The sequence below is a fragment of the Anolis sagrei genome, chromosome 1 (assembly GCF_037176765.1).
Source record: "Anolis sagrei isolate rAnoSag1 chromosome 1, rAnoSag1.mat, whole genome shotgun sequence".
Lineage (NCBI taxonomy): Eukaryota > Metazoa > Chordata > Lepidosauria > Squamata > Dactyloidae > Anolis > Anolis sagrei.
In genome coordinates this window covers 305,998,501-306,016,900 of record NC_090021.1, presented here as the reverse complement: position 1 = coordinate 306,016,900, position 18,400 = coordinate 305,998,501, and the positions used below count along the sequence as shown (strand labels likewise).

Below are 18,400 nucleotides of genomic sequence, written 5' to 3'. Positions count from 1 at the left end.
TGCTCCCTCTTCTTTATGACATCCTTTCACATATTTATACATGGCTATCATGTCTCCTCTCAACCTTCTCTTCTGCTGGCTAAATATATCTAGCTCTTTCAGCTGCTCCTCATAGGGCCTGGTCTCCAGAACCTTGGTCTTTTACTTGCCCTCCTATGGACACTTTCCAGCTCATCAATATCTCTTTTGAGCCGTGGTGCCCAGAATTGGACCCAGTATTCCTGGTGAGGTCTGACCAAAGTAAAATAGAGAGGTGCCATGACTTCCCTCGATCTAGACACTATACTCCTTGTGATGCAGCCCAAAATCCCTCTGACCTTTTTAGCTGCTGCATCACATTGTTGGTTCAAGTTTAACTTGTTGTCCACTAAGACTCCAAGATCTTTTTCACATGTACTGTTGTTGAGCCAGGCGTGATCCATCCTGTATCTGTACATTTCATTTCCATAAAGGCCAAGAAGAGGCATATGTTGCACAAATCAGACTGAATACTTTTATCACTGGTATGAACAGTATGATTTATTTTTTTAAAGCAGAAAGTATAATCCAGTGATGGTTTCTGTAATTTAATGTAAACTGTGTCATTTCTTATACTGCAGGAAAAAAAATCTCCTGGTGGTGTAAGCCTAAGAGCATTTTGTAAGTCTCCAAGGAAGACTTTTTGAGCTTGTAAATATAGCTAATGCATCATATAACAGTGGGTTTTAACAGCTGTTTTAACTTGAAAGATAGTCCTTACAAATGTGGCTATTTAACTCTCATGATATGGTATATGCACATTTTCATATTCCTCTGAACTGGTGCAGTATTCAAGATGCTTATTAATGTTCTTGCTGAGAAGATACAACATCTAAGCTCTCCTCTTAGGAAAAGGACTAGGCCTCTCCAAACTAGAGGACAAGATATTGTTAATATGAATAATGTTAATGTCTGAACATGCTTAACACAGAGGACAGAAGCATTTTTCATTTGATAGAAAGAAGAAGAAGAATGAAGAGCAGGCTGATGGAAATGATGAATAATTGTGTTTTGCTGTATGGCAGGATGTTGAACCGGATGGCCATAGCAGCCCAATCTAGCACTTATGATCATAATCATATTAATGCAGGAGGGGTCCTGACTCTACTATAGAGCTGATATTGCTTATATCAGTTACATTCATCCAACCAGATAGCTATCCTTTTGATTGCTGTTGCAGAAGGAAGAAATTTGAGGAAAGCACTGTTTCCACCTAGTTAGAGATATCGTGAAACAAGGCAGTCCTATTTAAAAATAGGTTGACTGCGAAGGTGACATGTCATGCAGCAGTCTTGAAAAAGTGTAAAGCTTTTTCAAGAGAATATTAGTTTTATCTCAGAATTAAACATTTAGAAATAGCTAAAAATTAAAGTGGAGGAAATTACCATGTCAGGTTTGGTTTTTACAGTTTAGTTTTCAACTAAGTAGATCATTTACCATTTGGAGTTTTTGGTAGAAAGAGAAGGCTCACTATGCAGAATAATCACAGAATGTCTTAAACCTACATCTGTTGATAAACCCTACAAGCTAGCTGGCATTGACCCCCCCCCCCCCCATGTGCGATGGGAAGTTGTTGCTAACCGTGAGAGAAATAAGGTTGAACACTGAAAGCTATCCACTGCATGGCTATCAGCCTCCTCCCAGTAGACTCAAATCAAGGAAAAGCTTCATGAGAACCACCACTCCTCTTAACATTCCTCAAAAAACAGCAAGAATAACCCTCTGGGCAGCTAAACCAGGAAATCCCAATTAGGTGATTCCGCCCCCCCCCCCCCCCTCACGAATGAGCAACTTGAAATCCCTGAGCAGACTCAGAAGTGGAGTGGGCAGATCAAAAGACAACCTGGCAAAATGGTACCACCTAAAAGAACCCTCCACCTTGTGCGATTGTGGAGCAGAACAAACAACTTCACATTTGTATGCTTGTCCACAATGTCCTGTCTCATGTACAGAAGAATTATTATTTAAAGCTACAGATAATGCAGTCGCTGTTGCCCATTTTTGGTCAAAACATATATTTCCGCCAATTTTTATCACTTTTATGCTTATTAATGCAATGCTTTTGATACAAATTCATAACTATAATAGTTTATATAATTTGGGATGGTACACTTTCACCATTTACTATTAAAAAGATCAAACTAATGGAATTAAAAGCATCTAGGCTAGAAAGTGGGCCAGGGAGCATAGGGAGGAGAGGTTTCCCCTTCCAAGGAGTAATCAATAATGTTCTAATAGTGGTGGAAATGATTCAACTAAATAGAGATCACTTCTTTTGATGCCACCCTAAAAGTAGAGAGAAAAGTAGAGAGATCCAATTCCGAGCACAATTTAAAGTGCTGGTCTTGACCTATAAAACCCTATACGGTTCCGGCCCAGTGTACTTGTCCGAACGGATCTCCCTCTACATCCCACCTTGAAGTTTAAGATCTTCTGGGGAGGCCCTGCTCTCGACCCCGCCAGTGCCACAAGTGAGGCTGGCGGGGACGAGGAGCAGGGCCTTCTCAGTGGTGGCCCCCCGCCTGTGGAACTCACTCCCCGGGGAGATCAGATCGGCGACTTCCCTTCTAGCATTTAGGAAAAAACTAAAGACCTGGATGTGGGACCAAGCTTTTGGTCACTCTGACAACTAACTCAAGGACCTGGCGATAGACAAGGACAAATGGAATAGAACGGATGTATGGACTCTGATATATGGACTCTGACATGAGATTGTTTTTAGGATTTATGATTTTATTATGTATTGATGTTTTAATCTAACTGCTGAATTGTTATATTTTTGGATTACTTGTTGTGTGATTGGGCATCTAATTGTGCCCTCCCTGTAAGCCGCCCTGAGTCCCCCTCGGGGTGAGAAGGGCGGGGTATAAGTGAATGAAATAAATAAAATAATAAATAAATAAATTTCTGGTGTGCCCATGCTGAAAATCCATTCTTGGGGAGATATAAAAGGATTTTTTTTTATTGGGAGGTTGTTTAAAGAAGAAGAAAACCTGGGTTTCCTATATCCATTGACCTGTAGACTTCCAACAACACCCCTTTTTGTTGTTATGTTCCATAAAAGAATTCAGTCTGATTTGTGTAAGTTTCAATGTGTAATGACTCTATGAAAGAGGACCCTCCAATATATTGTGACCATGAATGAGGCCCTCCAAATTATCTTTTTAGTCTTGATCAGGTCTTCCAAAGTCAGAGTCATGGATGCCTTGACTGAATCAATCCACTTATAGCGCAATATTCCGTTATCCCCTCTATCGAGTCCCCCAATAGAGGGGAGAAGACCGGTATACAAAATTGCTAAATAAATAAAATAAATAAATTATGTCTTATTGGCTTCATATTTTCTCAGTATTATTGTCTAGGCCACATAACACCTTGTAACACAGACCTTGTGTTTATTAATATAGGAAGACCTTTCTTCAAAGGAAGAATGTGTTCCCAATTTTGCAAAGAGTGTCAACCTTGTCTGCAAAGGCATAAATAAACAAATCACTGCCATCACCCACAAATATAAAAATGGAAGGCCACCAACTTGAAGTAAAACATGAGAATCCAATTGTGACAATGCTATCAACGACACTAATTTCTGATGGCAGCACTTGACTCAGAAGGCTGAATTGTCAAGTGATAGCTATTGTTTATGTATAGAGTATACATTTAGCAATAATCAAGACTCAGTAGCAAGAATCACTTCCAAAATATCTGAAAATCGGTATGCTTTTAAGTACACACATGAAACTCCATTCCAATTCAGCAAACTCCATTCCAATCACACAGACACACACTGACACGCGCACACACACACAGAGGGGGGGGGGGGACCTGGCTTCTACAAACCCTATGCCAAAAATTCGGAATTCTCAAAAGTTATAGCTCTGGCTTCTGTGACTGTTAGCATAATGCCACTCCCACAAAGTGGTTCCCTATATCCCTTTCAAACTATTCCCCAATTCTCTGAATAGACCCTCCCCCCCAAGAAATAATCTCCTCATTTTCCAGTTGAGGGCTATATTTCCCTAATTGAACCAAGTAAAAAAAGAATTCATCTTGCATTCCTTCCAAAAGCACCCATAGTTCATTGTTCTTTTTCATCATTGAAGAGAATGCTGTGGTTTGGAGAAAAGGAATTACCTCATTATATGAATGAACTAATGTCTATCAATTAAATGACTGCAACTACTGACTGCACAAGACATGACTGAAAATAAATGTACAACTAGACCTCAATATTCACAGATTCTGTATTTATGGAGTCCGTCATTCACAACTTGCAAATATTTTTTAAAATCCAAAAAGGAAACTTTAGTTTTGCCATGTTACATATTACCTAAAGGACGCAATTTTACTATGATATTGTATACAAAGGGATTTGAGCATGCACTGATGTAGGCATCAACTGGGAGTCCTGGGACCAAAACCCAGTGGATACCAAAAGCCCGCTTAATATAGATGTACACAAAAAGTACTGGAAGAAAGCAAGAAAAGCATGGAAGTAGATAGTGTCGATTAGCATTTGTTCAGATTAATAAAACAGTAATGAGTGCAAAAGCTTTTTCAGTTGTCATTGCTATCTATGTATCGTGGGTTTCCATATACTTTCCTCATATTCCTAAAAATTCAATGTCCCAACCCATTCCTCACCATTGCAGTTCTTGAGAAAACACTGGAACATTTTCTTTGCCCAAATGAAGAAACTGACTTTTCCACATTTGCTATCGCACTTTAGGGATGTAATATTTTACTAATTTCATTCTTGAAATGATTAGTAATTTCAGCAACCTGCTGTGGAAAAATTCTTCAAAAACTTGCATTTTTCAAAAAACTGTTCACATTTCAGGGCTTATTCTCACAAAATTTCCATGGGAGTGAGTTCACAAAAAAAAAAACAAACCAGCATTTTCTGCAGAGGAAACGGTATTTTCCATGTATTGTCGAAGGCTTTCATGGCCGGAATCATTGGGTTGTTGTAGGTTTTTTGGGCTATATGGCCATATTCTAGAAACATGGCCATACAGCCCAAAAAACCTACAACAACCCAGTATTTTCCATGTGTAAGAATAATATTTATGCATATAAATAGTATTATCTATATAGAAAATACTGTTTCCTGTGCAAAAATTGCTGACTTCTGCACATAAAACCGTGTATAAATTTTGTACAGAATACATTCCGGACTCTGAAAATTCTTGTCACTTCAGAATGCTCCTCATTCAATTTTCCCATGGATGAAAAAACATATTTTTGACCATTTAAAAAAAAACACACACACATTTTTGACTACTCATTCCATCTGTATCTGATATATATTCCCAACCCGCCCAGGTCCCATACCTTGAATTGTTCTCTTGAAGAAGGCTTTGCATGCTTCACAGGAGGCCACTCCATAGTGGTATCCTGATGCAATGTCCCCACACACTAAGCACAGCCTCTTGGGAATAGCATTGAGCATATACTCGCACTTGGTGGGTGAATCTTCCATGATGGCGCTGGCACAGTCATCATATCGCTTGCGGCAGGGCCCACCCCCAATCCCCGCACTGTTGAACATGGGCGGTGAGTCCAGGCCATTGGGATGGCCACCCATAGTGAGGCCGTAACCACCACTGGCATCGGATGAACCGCTGGGACTGTGGTGGCTGATGGCATCAATGCCTGAGGATGGGCTGGACGGCTCAGTCTTGATGAAGGACCCACAGCTGGAGGTGAGATGCCGCTCATCCGTGGACATTCTGCCTAACAGCCTGTGAATAGGAAACACAGGAAAAAAACTATTAGCTGACATAAAAACCACACATAGCTGGAACTGTGCCTATCCTGACTTTTAAAATGATATTTGGAAAGCGAATGCAATATTTACTCAAGCATAGATTCTTCACCAGCACATACTTAAAATCCAGCCCAGAAATCTTATAAGTCAAGGGATGAGGACTCAGGGTGACAAATTCATTCTACGTTTATTTGAATGTGAACCTACCTAATTGCACTTTCCAAGCCAAAACATGAACTAAAATACAAGCTGGAAACTTTGATGCATGACAAACCCTACCGAAATAAATGACTTCTGCCAGAGCATACTATAGAGCTTCACTGGAGGACTCAGAATAAGTATATGGTAACTACTGGCTGAAATTTAACACAGATAGTCTGGAGGACCTAGAAAAACCTTGGAGAGGACATAGTTTGTGTAGGTGAAACTGCACATACCAGTCTTCCAGATAAGCAGGTCGTACTGTATATGTTATATTTAGTTTCCCCCTTCTCTCCAAAGAGCCCTGTGTGGACCACAATTGCACTTCTTCTCACTTGATTCTCACAAATTGCAGAAAAAGAGATAACGCATAAACATTAAGAACTTCCTGATGGTAAGTGCTGTTTGTCAGTGAAATATACTGCCTCAGAGTGTGCTGGAGTCTCCTTCCGTGGAGGTTTTTAAGCAGAGGCTGGATGGCCATCTGCCAGGAGTGCTTTGTTGGTGTGTTCATGCATAGCAGGGGTTGAACTGGATTGCCCTTGTGATCTCTTCTAACTCTACGATTCTGTGGCAACAACTACATGAGATAGGTAACACAAAGTGACCCAAGGGCACCCAGTAAGGTTTAATCTCAGTGGATACTAGATTAACAAATCTAGTCCAGGGGTCCTCAAACTTTTTAAACAGATGGCCAGGTCACAGTCCCTCAAACTTACGACTACGAGATTGATTATGATTCCATAATATGACGCAGCGGATTTTTAGTGTAATTTAAATGTTGTGTATTAGTGATGTTAGTTTGTTGTCCTGATTGCTTTGTAAAGTGTCTTTTTTGTATTGTACACCACCACGAGTCGCCCTAGGGCTGAGAGCGGCGGTTAATAAATGCAAGAAATAAATAAATAAATAAATATAGTCTTCTTTAGAAGGGTAATATACAATATTGTCATCCTTTTTAAAAAAATCAGACAGATATTTTGTGTATTATTCAACCAATTGCAAGTGTACAATAGGAATGAAATCTAAGAACATGGCAAAATGTAAGTGGACCTATTTGTCCTAGTGTATATCCATAAAGAAAAAAGATATTGCTTGGCTCTGATTGCTCTTTTAGGAATGTGAATGGAGCGAGATTTGATCGTGTTCTCCCATGAACAGGCAAGAAGCTCAGTTACTGTTCCTAGCCCCAGATAACCACTTTAGAGGTTCTCGGCATTTCATTCTTTTCATCCTTCTTTCAACCCTCTTTTAATCACAGGTCATTTGTGATAATCCTTTAAGCACCTCTGCTGCCCTTATTTGGATTGATTCCAAGTCGTCTATGTATTTCCTGTTGCAAGGTGCTTACATAAGAATGCAACACCCGAAATACACCCTGAATGGTGAACAGAATGAGAGGCTGCTCCTAAACATGAAGCCTGGCTAGTTAGATATACAGTTAAGTGTTCCATTTGCTCTCTAAGCCATGGATCATGTTGCAGACTGATATTGCTCGATAGCTACTCTCTTCCATTCCCCTCAGATTTCTCTCAACATACCACATTAGACTCTTTGCCACTATTATATCAATTTGTTTCGGCAATCCTTCTTGCTACTTTTAAATTGGAGTATCATCTAAACCAAGTGTGGGAAACTTAGACCCTAAAAGCAGGTGAGTACATGTTATAAATAATAATAATAATAATAATAATAATAATAATAATAATAATCTTTATTTATAACCACCAGCCACCATCTCTCCAAAGGGGACTCGGGGCGGCTAACATGAGGCCAGGCCCAAAAGAGCATAGTCTTAACAATGCTCTTCCTTCCCGGCCTCATGCAGTTTAGTCCAGGCATGGGCAAACTTCAGCCCTCCAAGTGTTTTGGACTTCAACTCCCACAATTCCTAACAGCCAAAGTTTCCCCATGCCTGATTTAAACGACTTCATGCAAAGCATCTGTGTGCCCCAGTAGTTTTTTATTAACCTAGCCTTAAAATATTCGAGCTCTAACCTAATTTTACAAAATAAACTGTCTTCGTATAAGATTAAATCATGTTACAAATTTTGCATGGGACCAAGTAGTCGAGGGGTAAAATTTAATGCAAATGATACTGTTGCTATATTCAATAGGATGTGGCTTCAGTCAATAGATCTCTTTGCAACCTGAATTTATTTCTATTTTGGGATATTTTTTGTAAATCCCTTGGTTTTTCCTTTTCTCCATTCTTCTTACTGCAAGCCCCACATGTGCCTTAGAAGAACTTGATTGGAGACACTAAAATTTAGCCTTTTAAACAGATATGTGCAATTCATTTATAATTCCATTTGTGGTACCACAATTTCTTCTAGAGTCTAGATTTGACACCAAGCATCTTCCAAAAAATGCACTTCTCTTGAGTATACTTTTAATTCATTTTGGACACAAGTTCATATTTTCTCCCTAGAGATTTAAAACCACAGAATTCATCCTGAATAATAATAATAATAATAATAATCTTTATTTATATATCGCCTCCATATCCCAAAAAGGGACTCGAGTGGCTTACAAAACACTGCAAGTGCACTATAAACATAAACAGTACATGAGTATAAAACAATATCACATGAAAGTTATAAACAACCACTATCGTCACATAAAATAAGATAAAATACACAATTGAAAAACACATACCATCAATACACAACTAAAGTGCCAAAGTGTTGACCTCATATGGGTCCATTTCAGCCTACTCAAGGTCAAAGGCCTGCTTAAAAATCCATGTTTTTAGGCTGGAATGGAAGGATTCCAGGGTGGGGGCTAACCTAATCCACTACAGAGAAGGCCCTCTCTCTCATCCCCACCAACTGCACTTGAGATGGTGGTGGGACTGAGAGAAGAACCTCCCCTGCCGATCTCAATGCCAATTCATAGAAAGAGATATGGTCTCAAAGATAGGTTGGACCTGAAGCATATAGGGCTTTGTTCAATGTGGATTTTATACAGCTGTGTGGAGGGGCCTAAGTTTCTCTTCTAAATGTTTGCCATATTAGTATTTTAATTTTCAAAGTAGATAAAATCCAGAGCTAACTGCAATAAAAAGATCCAATGCATACTTAGCTTTCTGGAAGTGCCATAGTTGTCTTCAAGCAAATGTATATTAGCTCTCCTAACCACTGTGCAATTTTGTTCATAACACACATCATTTTTTGTTAGAATTTGAAGCTGAAATCTTTGTTTTTCTGCTAACTCTTGTTCTCTCTCCCTCATCCTAATGTCTTTCAGATCCCCCTTAAATTTTTGTGTAAATAACTATAGTTATTTTAAAAACTATGAGCAGTTTGATTGTAACCCTTTTAAAATGCAGGAAAGATGGAGGAGAATGTTAATTGTAATCCTGATTTCAGTTAAATGTATATATATCATACTTTTGGGATGGGGGTTCAGAAGGGTTTTTCTGCCATTTTTATTATTTATTACTCAATGGTCATGAGGATAGAAAGCTTTTTAAAGAATGAATTCTGGAAATGTAACAGTGCTACCCTGATCCTGCAATTTGTACTTATGCACTTCAGCAGCATAACGCCATCAATAGACAGATGTTTCTTACACTTGCTTTAAAAAGATGCCATGTAATTCTGATCAACAAATGAAAAATGTATCTTTCCACTTTGACTTAAAAACCTATAGCATTTCCCTTAACTGATTTTCATCATAGAGCATATGTTACTTGCTCCCCCCACCATGCCAGAATCATTTGCTGTTGAATAATAAATGCATACTTGCCGCATTATAAAAACAAACCTCATCCCAGAAGAAAGGTGGACAAGAAATCAAACACACACAGAGAGAGAGAGAGAGAGAGAGAGATACATGGGCCCCTGTCTAAACGTATCTCCTGGTACGAACCATCACGAAACTTAAGATCATCCGGGGAGGCCCTGCTCTTGATCCCACCAACATCACAAATGCGACTGGTTGTGACGAGGGACAGGGCCTTCTCATCAGTGGCCCCCCACCTGTGGAAGCTGCCCTGAGTCCCCCCTCGGGGGTGAGAAAGGCAGGGTAGAAATATAGGAAATAAATAAATAAATAAATAAATAAATAAATGGTGGCTCAGTGGATTAAACCGCTGAGCTGCTAAACTTGCTGATCGAAAGGTTGGTGGTTTGAATACGGGGAGCGGGGTGAGCTCCTACTGTTAGACCCAGTTTCTGCCAACCTAGCAATTCAAAAACATGCAGATGTGAGTAGATCAATAGGTACCACTCCAGCGGGAAGATAACGGTGCGCCATGCAGTCATGCTGGCCACATGACCTTGGAGGTGTCTATGGACAACGCCAGCTCTTTGGCTTAGAAATGGAGATGAGCACCACCCCACAGAGTCGAACATGACTAGACTTAATGTCAGGAGAAACCTTTACCCTACACACACACACACACACATATACTGTACTTCTTCAGTTCTAAGATACACCTTTTTCCCTATACAAACATATAAAAATGAGGTGTGTCTTAAAATTGTGGGAACTTATATATATATAGAGAGAGAGAGAGAGAGAGAGAGCTTTTTTCTGTTGGTGATACTGATATCAGAGGGCATCTTAAAATGAATAGAGTTGGAAGAGACCTCATGGGCCATCCAGTCCAGTCCCCTGCCAAGTCCTGCTTCTTGGTAGGGGGTTGGACTGGATGGCCCATGAGGTCTCTTCCAATTCTATGATTCTATGAATACTGTCTTAGAAATATGATACATCTCAAGTGATTTTATATACATGGCCTAACTAATGTAGGTTTTCTAAAGGATAATGAAATATTCTTGGTGAGAATGAGCACAATATATTTCTTTTCTAGACCATCTGAACACATCTTGTCTCCAAGGATGGCTGTGGATGAAAAATGCTGACAATATAACTGGGAAAACTGAAAGTACTTTTTGGATCAGGTAAGCCCAAGTTAGTCTTTAAATGCTTCTGAGGAAGATTTGGGCTATTACCTTGAAAGCCCTGCATGATATGGGTTCAGGTTATCTACAGGGTTGCCTTCTCCATATAATCTGCTCCATATACTCAGGTCCTCCAGAGGACATCTACTTCAGCCAGCCAAACTAGGGGTGCATCTACACTTAGAATTGATGCAGTTCAACACCACTTTAACTGTTTTGGCTCGGTGCTGCGGAATATTAGGAGATGTAGTTTTGCAAAGCCTTTAACCTTCTCTCTCAAAGAGTGCTGGTGCTTCTCTAAACTGCAAATCCCATGGTACCATAGCAGTGCAAGTGGTGTCAAAACCTAAATTCTGCAGTGTAGACGCACTTTAGGCTGTCAGTTGTTATCCAGAGGACATTTTCTTAACCTAACTTCAGACTGTGGAAAGACCTCTTGAAGAGGACTCATCAACTAGATAAGATGTCTGCATTTAAAACGGCAGGAAAATCAGTCTCTTTCAGAAGGCTTACCACATTATGGCTTTCATCAAAGGCTTTCATGGCTGGAATCACTGGGTTGCTGTGAGTTTTCTGGACTGTATGGCCATGTTCCAAAAGCATTCTCTCCTGACATTTGACCCACATATATGGCAGGCATCCTCAGAGGTTATGAAGTCTGTTGGAAACTAGGTAAGTGAGGTTTATATATCTGTGGAATGTCCAGGGTGGAAGAAATAACTTTGTCTGCTGGAGGCAGGTGTGAATGTTGCAATTGGCCACCTTGATTAGGGTTGAATGGCTTTGCAGCTTCAAGCAGATGAGTGTTCTTTCTCCCACCTGGACATTCCACAGATATATCAATCTCATTTACCTAGTTTCCAACAGACCCCTCCACTGCTGAGGAAGCTGCCGTAGATGTGGGTGAAATGTCAGGAGAGAATGCTTCTGGAATATGGCTAATCAGCCCGGAAAACTCACAGCAACCTACTTAACCACATTAGTTTTAAATTATGAATTTTAGAGTGTTGATTGATTTATTTTAATATGCATTGATGCTATATGCTCTTTTAACTGAAGTTATGTTTAATGTGTTGTGTTATGTGTTTAAGCTCCATGATCCACAAGAAGAGGAAGATAAGACATTACTATCATCAACATCATCATCATACTGTACTAGCAATATGTTTGGCGCATGCAAAATAAAGTACATGAAAAGTGTTTGTATGACAGTACTCTCAAAGCAGTAAAAGTAAAGAAAATGCTTAATGAAACACATTAAAATTGAATCATCACTGCATGAGATTTAAATCAGAAAATGCTCCATCAAGGGGAAATGTGAGGAGTGCTGAGCTTCTTTGGTTGTTCTTCCCTTCTAATTGTGGTATATTGTCCCCAGGCCTATTTTGCCTTTTCACACAAGGAAAAAAAATAATTTACCCAAGCCTTTAATAGTCTCATATTTCTGTTTTTATCTCATTTCAAGAACTTTTCTCTCCATAATATTTCAAATTTTCATGTGATGTGTGTTTTAGGCTTGTCTACTTGTAATTGATTGCTCTTTTAATATTTTGATTTGATGTGTTTTTCTAAAATTATACACTACATTGACAGCTAATAGCTTTAGGGTAATTAATAATTCTTGCATGCAAAAATGATTTAAAGGTTTCCTAGAAATTAATATAAAATGGGTTAATAAATGTCTGGTTTCCAAAAAAAATAGCAACGTCTGCATTTGAAAATAGACAACAACATCCAGTAAAAATTATTATTATTATATTTTATTGTGTTTATTTATATCCCACTATTTTCTCCATATGGAGACTCACAATAAAAAGCATTACAATACAATAAATAAATAAAATTTCAATTAAAACAGGTACTAATTTTAAAACAGGCTAACCAAGCACATGGAGAGACATAGAGAAATGATCAATAGTTGTTATGCATAAAAACTGTTATGCATAAACTTCATAAAGCATATATTTGGGGTTGAAATTGCTAACTGTTAACCTTCAGATCATGTCATATTTGCTGTTTTCACCACTATCATATGAAAGCTGACTGGCACAACCTAGGGATCACAACCAGATACAGTGAAAATATCTGCCCTTGTGCTTTGCTACTCTGCTGCTGAGGATGCATGGCCAGTATGGAATACATCTCATCACGTTAAAACAATGAGATAAGCCGCATTATCACAGGATGTCTATGCCCAACACCGTTGGAGAAATTTTACTGTTTAGCCAGTATTGCAACACCTGATATCCACGGAAGTATCAGCCAGCAATGAAAGGATCAAGGCATTGACATCTCTGGCCCATTCTCTGTTTGGGTATAAGCCAGGAAGCCCACACCTTAAATCAAGAACAGCTTCCTAAGATCTACAGAGCATGTATATATAGATAGATAACTGTATTCTCAATTGGCTTTTGACACAATAAATAAATGAATTAGCTCAGTTCAAGGGAAAGAGAATGAGTATACCAGTATGAAAAATCAAAAGATAATCATTTTTTAAATATATATATATCTCCCTGCCCAAATGCTGAATGGGAAATCATTTTCCTTTTGCCATTTTGAGGAGGACTGTGGAGATCTAAGAAGATACAAAGAGGCATTTTGTATGTGTTCATACATTGAGGAGTCTTTCTACATGGTTTGGCGGCCAAAATGTTGGAGAATTTGGGGAGAATGAAGATGCAGTATACAAAAATCACATTAAACCCTGCCATAGATGTTGTGGTCTGAATTTGTAAGGTCCATGAGACTGGATAAATATCCAAAAATATTTAAAGGGTTAAAAGAATAAGTACTGATGCATATCTTCCAACAATTCACAAATGAAAACTGGAACATATGTAGCTATGCAACAGAATGCCGCTAAGATGGCAAAAGTTGATGAGGAAGGGCCCACATGCTAGGAAATCCTGCTGCAGTTTGCTTTTGCCTGAAGCCCCATCTACACTGCCATATAAAATCCAGAATATCTGCCTTGAACTGCATCATATGCCAGCGTAGACTCAGATAAGACAGTTCAAAGCAGATAATGTGGATAAACTACTTTGATGATCTGGATTATATGACAGTGTACAAGGGGCCTAAATCTATCTACCTTTTCTTCATCCTCCTCTTCCTCCTTTTGGGATAATTGAGTACAAACTCAGTTTGCACCAGTGGAAGTTAGCCAGGAAGAAAAAGGGAAAGGACAAGAGAGAAACAAGGACATATAAAAGTATTTGAAAAAGCAGGATTAATCTGAACTAATCCTGCCAAATCAGAACAGTCAGAAGGGTGTGCTGATGTTTGACTCTATGTTCATAGAATCATAGAATCATAGAGTTGGACCTCGTGGGCCATCGAGTCTTACCCTCTGCCAAGAAGCAGGAAAATCGCATTCAAAGCACACCCAACAGATGGCCATCCAGCCTCTGTTTAAAAGCCTCTAAAGAAGGATCCTCTTCCACACGCTGTGGCAGAGAGTTCCACTGCTGAACAGCTCTCACAGTTAGGAGGTTCTTCCTCATGTTCAGGTGGAATCTCCTTTCCTGTAGTTTGAAGCCAGTGTTCCATGTCCTAGTCTCCAGGGCAGCACAAGATGAGCTTGCTCCCTCCTCCCTATGACTTCCCCTCACATATTTATACATGGCCATCATGTCTCCTCTCAGCCTTCTCTTCTGCAGGCTAAACACGCCCAGCTCTTTAAGCCTCTCCTCATAGGGCTTATTCTCCAGACCTTTGATCATTTGAGTCACCCTCATCCAGTTTGTCAACATCTCCCTTCAATTGTGGTGGCCAGAATTGGACACAACATTCCAGGTGTGGTCTGACCTAGGCCGAATAGAGGGGTAGCAATATATACAGTAAGGGTGAGTACTATGAACTTCAGAAAATGAACCAATGCAGCCATAAAGGAGCAGTGTACAAAATTAAAAATTCGGAGCCAAAAAGTGAGCCGATCACCAAAAGACTGATTTATTTTTGTGATGGTGACACATATCCCTGAAGCAAAAACAATAATGATAGTGAAACTAGTCAACTTAGGCCCCTTGAATAAAATCCCACATTATCTGATGAATAAACGATGAATAAAATCCCACATTATCTGCTTTGAAGTAGAATATATTGCAGTGTGGACTCGCATAACCCAGTTCAAAGCAGACATTGTGGGATTTTCTGCCTTGATATTCTGGGTTATATGACTGTGTAGAAGCTTGCAGCACCTTGGACAGTTCCAGTTGTATCTCACTGCAGTACATTAACTGGAGGGCATAATACAAACAGAACTGTTAACTAGAGTTTGCTGCACTTGTTGTGGATACTTCTGTTTATAAGTAAGTTGTTAATTACATTGATTATGCATTATTGACAATATGCACAATTTCTTGAATGTTCTGCAGCAAGTTTGTCTTAACAGCAGATCAATTAGCAAGGCTTGTTAGATCCAGAGGTGTTTAAAATTAGTAGTTTCTGAAAATATGCACTACTTGTGAAAATTATAGAATAAAACTAATTTAAAAGAGTATTTTCAGTATTTTCTTTCTGATAGCTATCTACAAAACCCATTAAAGAGGGGCACATTCTACATCACAACTTCTGAGGATGCTTGCCACAGATGCAGGCAAAATGTCAGGAGAGAATGCTTCTAGAACATGGCCATACAGCCGGAAAAACCTACAACAACCCAGTGATTCCGGCCATGAAAACCTTTGACAATACAACAAAAACACCTAGAGAGCCGAAGTTTGCCCATGCCTGGTTTAACCTCTGTCTCCTCCAAATATAAATATTTCTTTCACTTCCTGTAACACTTCCTTGGGAATTCTCCTTAATGAAATGTGGACAACACATCTTAATAAGAGAATAAAGGAGAAAGATGTTCATAGCACATTTCTGAGGTTTTGAACACTGCACTCATATTTTCTCTGTAATACTTCAAATATCCCCGTATTGCAGAGGAAAAGTTCAAGACTTGGAAAGTTTTTTTAAAGTAATGTAGTTATTTTTTATTTCCAGTGTTAAAATGTATTAACTTACTGTTACAATTTTTACAGTGTAATATAGTTACCCAGAATGAGGTGAGCTGCTTTAGATTTGGGATCAATTCCTTTGAATTGGTAGCAATATTTTATTTTTATTACTATATTGACTTGGAAATGATGAGAGTTATAGCCCATCGTGACCAAAGGTCCCCAGACTGAGGAAGAATAAAATTAAAACAAAATAATAAACAAGGAAAGTGCCGGGTTTAGATATATGTAGTATTGCATCATTGGGGTGATGGCACCTAAATGTCCTGATAGAAACATACAAAACTAAAATAAACTGGTCCAGGAATCCCAACTGTGAAAGGTACTGGTTTTCAATAGTTTAAGACAGATATTCTTCTAGCTCTTCCTAGAGATGCCAAGAACTGAACCTGGGACCTTCTCCGTGCAAAGACATATATTATCATTGAGATACATCATTTCACACACTTTTAAAAATTTGGACTGCCATCCTCCTTTACTTGCAACACTTGATGGCAAGTTTCTTTCAATAAACAGAGGTTTACATGGGAAACACTAAAACTGCATGCATTTTAATTTCAGAAAGTCTGTACTCAAACCAGCTGAAAGGATATGAGTGCAAAGTCCAATTGCTGGTTCTAAGCAGAGTGGATTGGCTGAATCAATTGCTGAATGCTACGTCAATACTTATGTAAATCCAATTGATTCAATGAGTTTACTCTAGTCTGCCATAACAATTGGATTTAGCCCTTATTTAGAAGATTTTGGGGGGAAAATCTCTGCCAGATAAACAAGTAGCCCTGATTGAGATGGGCTAATAATGTGATTAGAAAGTTATTTTTTAGACCACTGCCCCAATAAGACACTGGCAATACTCCCCAAAGTAACATGGGGCTGCGGTGGCACAATGGGTTGAACCTTTGTGCTGCTGAACTGCTGATCTGAAGGTTTGCAGTTCGAATCTGCAGGATAGGGTGAGCTCCCACTGCTAGCCCTAGCTCCTGCCAACCTAGCAGTTCAAAAATATGCAAATATGAGTAGATCATTAGGCACCACTTTGGCAGGAAAGGTAAAATATGCTCCAAGCAGTCACATTGGCTACATGACTAGGAGGTGTCTACGTACGCAGGCTTAGAAATGGAGAAAGAGCATCCTCCCCAGAGCCAGGGATTAGCACCGCCTCCAGAGCCGGAAATTAAACGAGAAGCCTTTGCCTTTTTCTCTGTGTTTGTGTTTCATTGCATGTCATTGAAATAAGACATTGAATGTTTGCCTGTGTCTGCTTATATACTGTAATCCGCTCTGAGTCTCCCCAGGGAGAAGGGCAGAATATACGTAAATAAAGTGTTGTTATTTTTATTGTTATTTTAATTTAATTTGATGTAGCATAAAGCAGCTTTGTTATGTTCGCTCATCTGTGTTTTAATCCATACAAGAGATGTCAATAAAAATGATGAAGCCCTGTTGAAACCATGAAGAGATATTACACCTCAAAACCAGGATAGTTTTTAAATATTAGATGACACTTCATTATCCTATTTAGAAATGCTTAAAAAAATGGTTCTTGTGCCACACACTGTCTGTCTGAGCCCCTCCACCCCCCACCCCACCCCCTCTACTGTAAACATTCCACTTTGGAGCTTCCTGTGGGGAATGGAAAGTGTATGGTTGGACCAAGGAAGCGCCCAGTTCACCCAGCGGCTTCCCTGCCTAGCAAAGGATGTCTCAGACAAGGCTCCAGGGAGCACTTTGGCTAGTGGCTTGAGAACTGGGTTATATTAGGCCTATTGACATGGAATTTGGCTGAGGCCCAGTTCTTCCAAATGAATCAAAAGAATTGATTTTTCCCCCCATGGAAGAGTTGGAGGGGAGCAGCAGACCTTTGGGTCCAGGCTTTTGAATAAAAATAGATTCAGTAGCTTATAAACAGAGAGAGGTGGCTTTGTTTCTTTAATCTATTGTGTGAGATCAGATAGCAGCTCCAGATCGGTAGCCCAGGTCTGGCTCCATAAAAGAACTGCTTTCCCTGCTTGCTGTCAAAACCATGCAAAAAAGGAGCCCTTACAAAGAAATCCAGACACCTTCCTTTTTCTTACTCCATTCAGCCCCATCACCATGTTTCTTTGTGTTTTCCCAATATTAAGTTTGATTCACTTAATATTGGGAAAACATCATATGATTTCCCCCTGAATTTTGTCCTCTAGTTCTTAGAACAGGCTTGGCAGCACATGAAAGAAAGCAGTCTTGATTGTGTTCTAAGGATGGAATTTTGTGTGTGTGTGTGTGTGTGTGTGTATGTCAGGAGTGATTTGAGAAACTACAAGTTGTTTCTAGTGTGAGAGAATTGGCCATCTGCCCAGGGGCCACCCGGATGTTTTGATGTTTTACAATCCTTGTGGGAGGCTTCTCTCATGTCCCACATGGGGAGCCAGAGGTGACAGAGGGAGCTCATCCACACTGTCCCCTTCACTCCTGCCAGCACAAGGGTTTAACCCGTTGTGCCACTGGGGGTTCCG

At 39.5% G+C, this 18,400-nt stretch overlaps 1 protein-coding gene across 5 annotated transcripts in view; it reads right to left on the bottom strand.

Moving 5' to 3' along the window:
• ESRRB (estrogen related receptor beta) overlaps positions 1-18,400 on the bottom strand; it is a 187,470-nt gene that overhangs the window by 49,853 nt on the left and 119,217 nt on the right. For all 5 annotated transcript variants that reach the window (XM_060758124.2, XM_060758116.2, XM_060758091.2 and 2 more), the window contains one exon: positions 5,350-5,759. In XM_060758124.2, coding sequence (XP_060614107.2) covers positions 5,350-5,746 — 397 coding nt within the window. In that variant the 5' untranslated portion in view covers positions 5,747-5,759. The remainder of the gene's footprint in view (positions 1-5,349; positions 5,760-18,400) is intronic.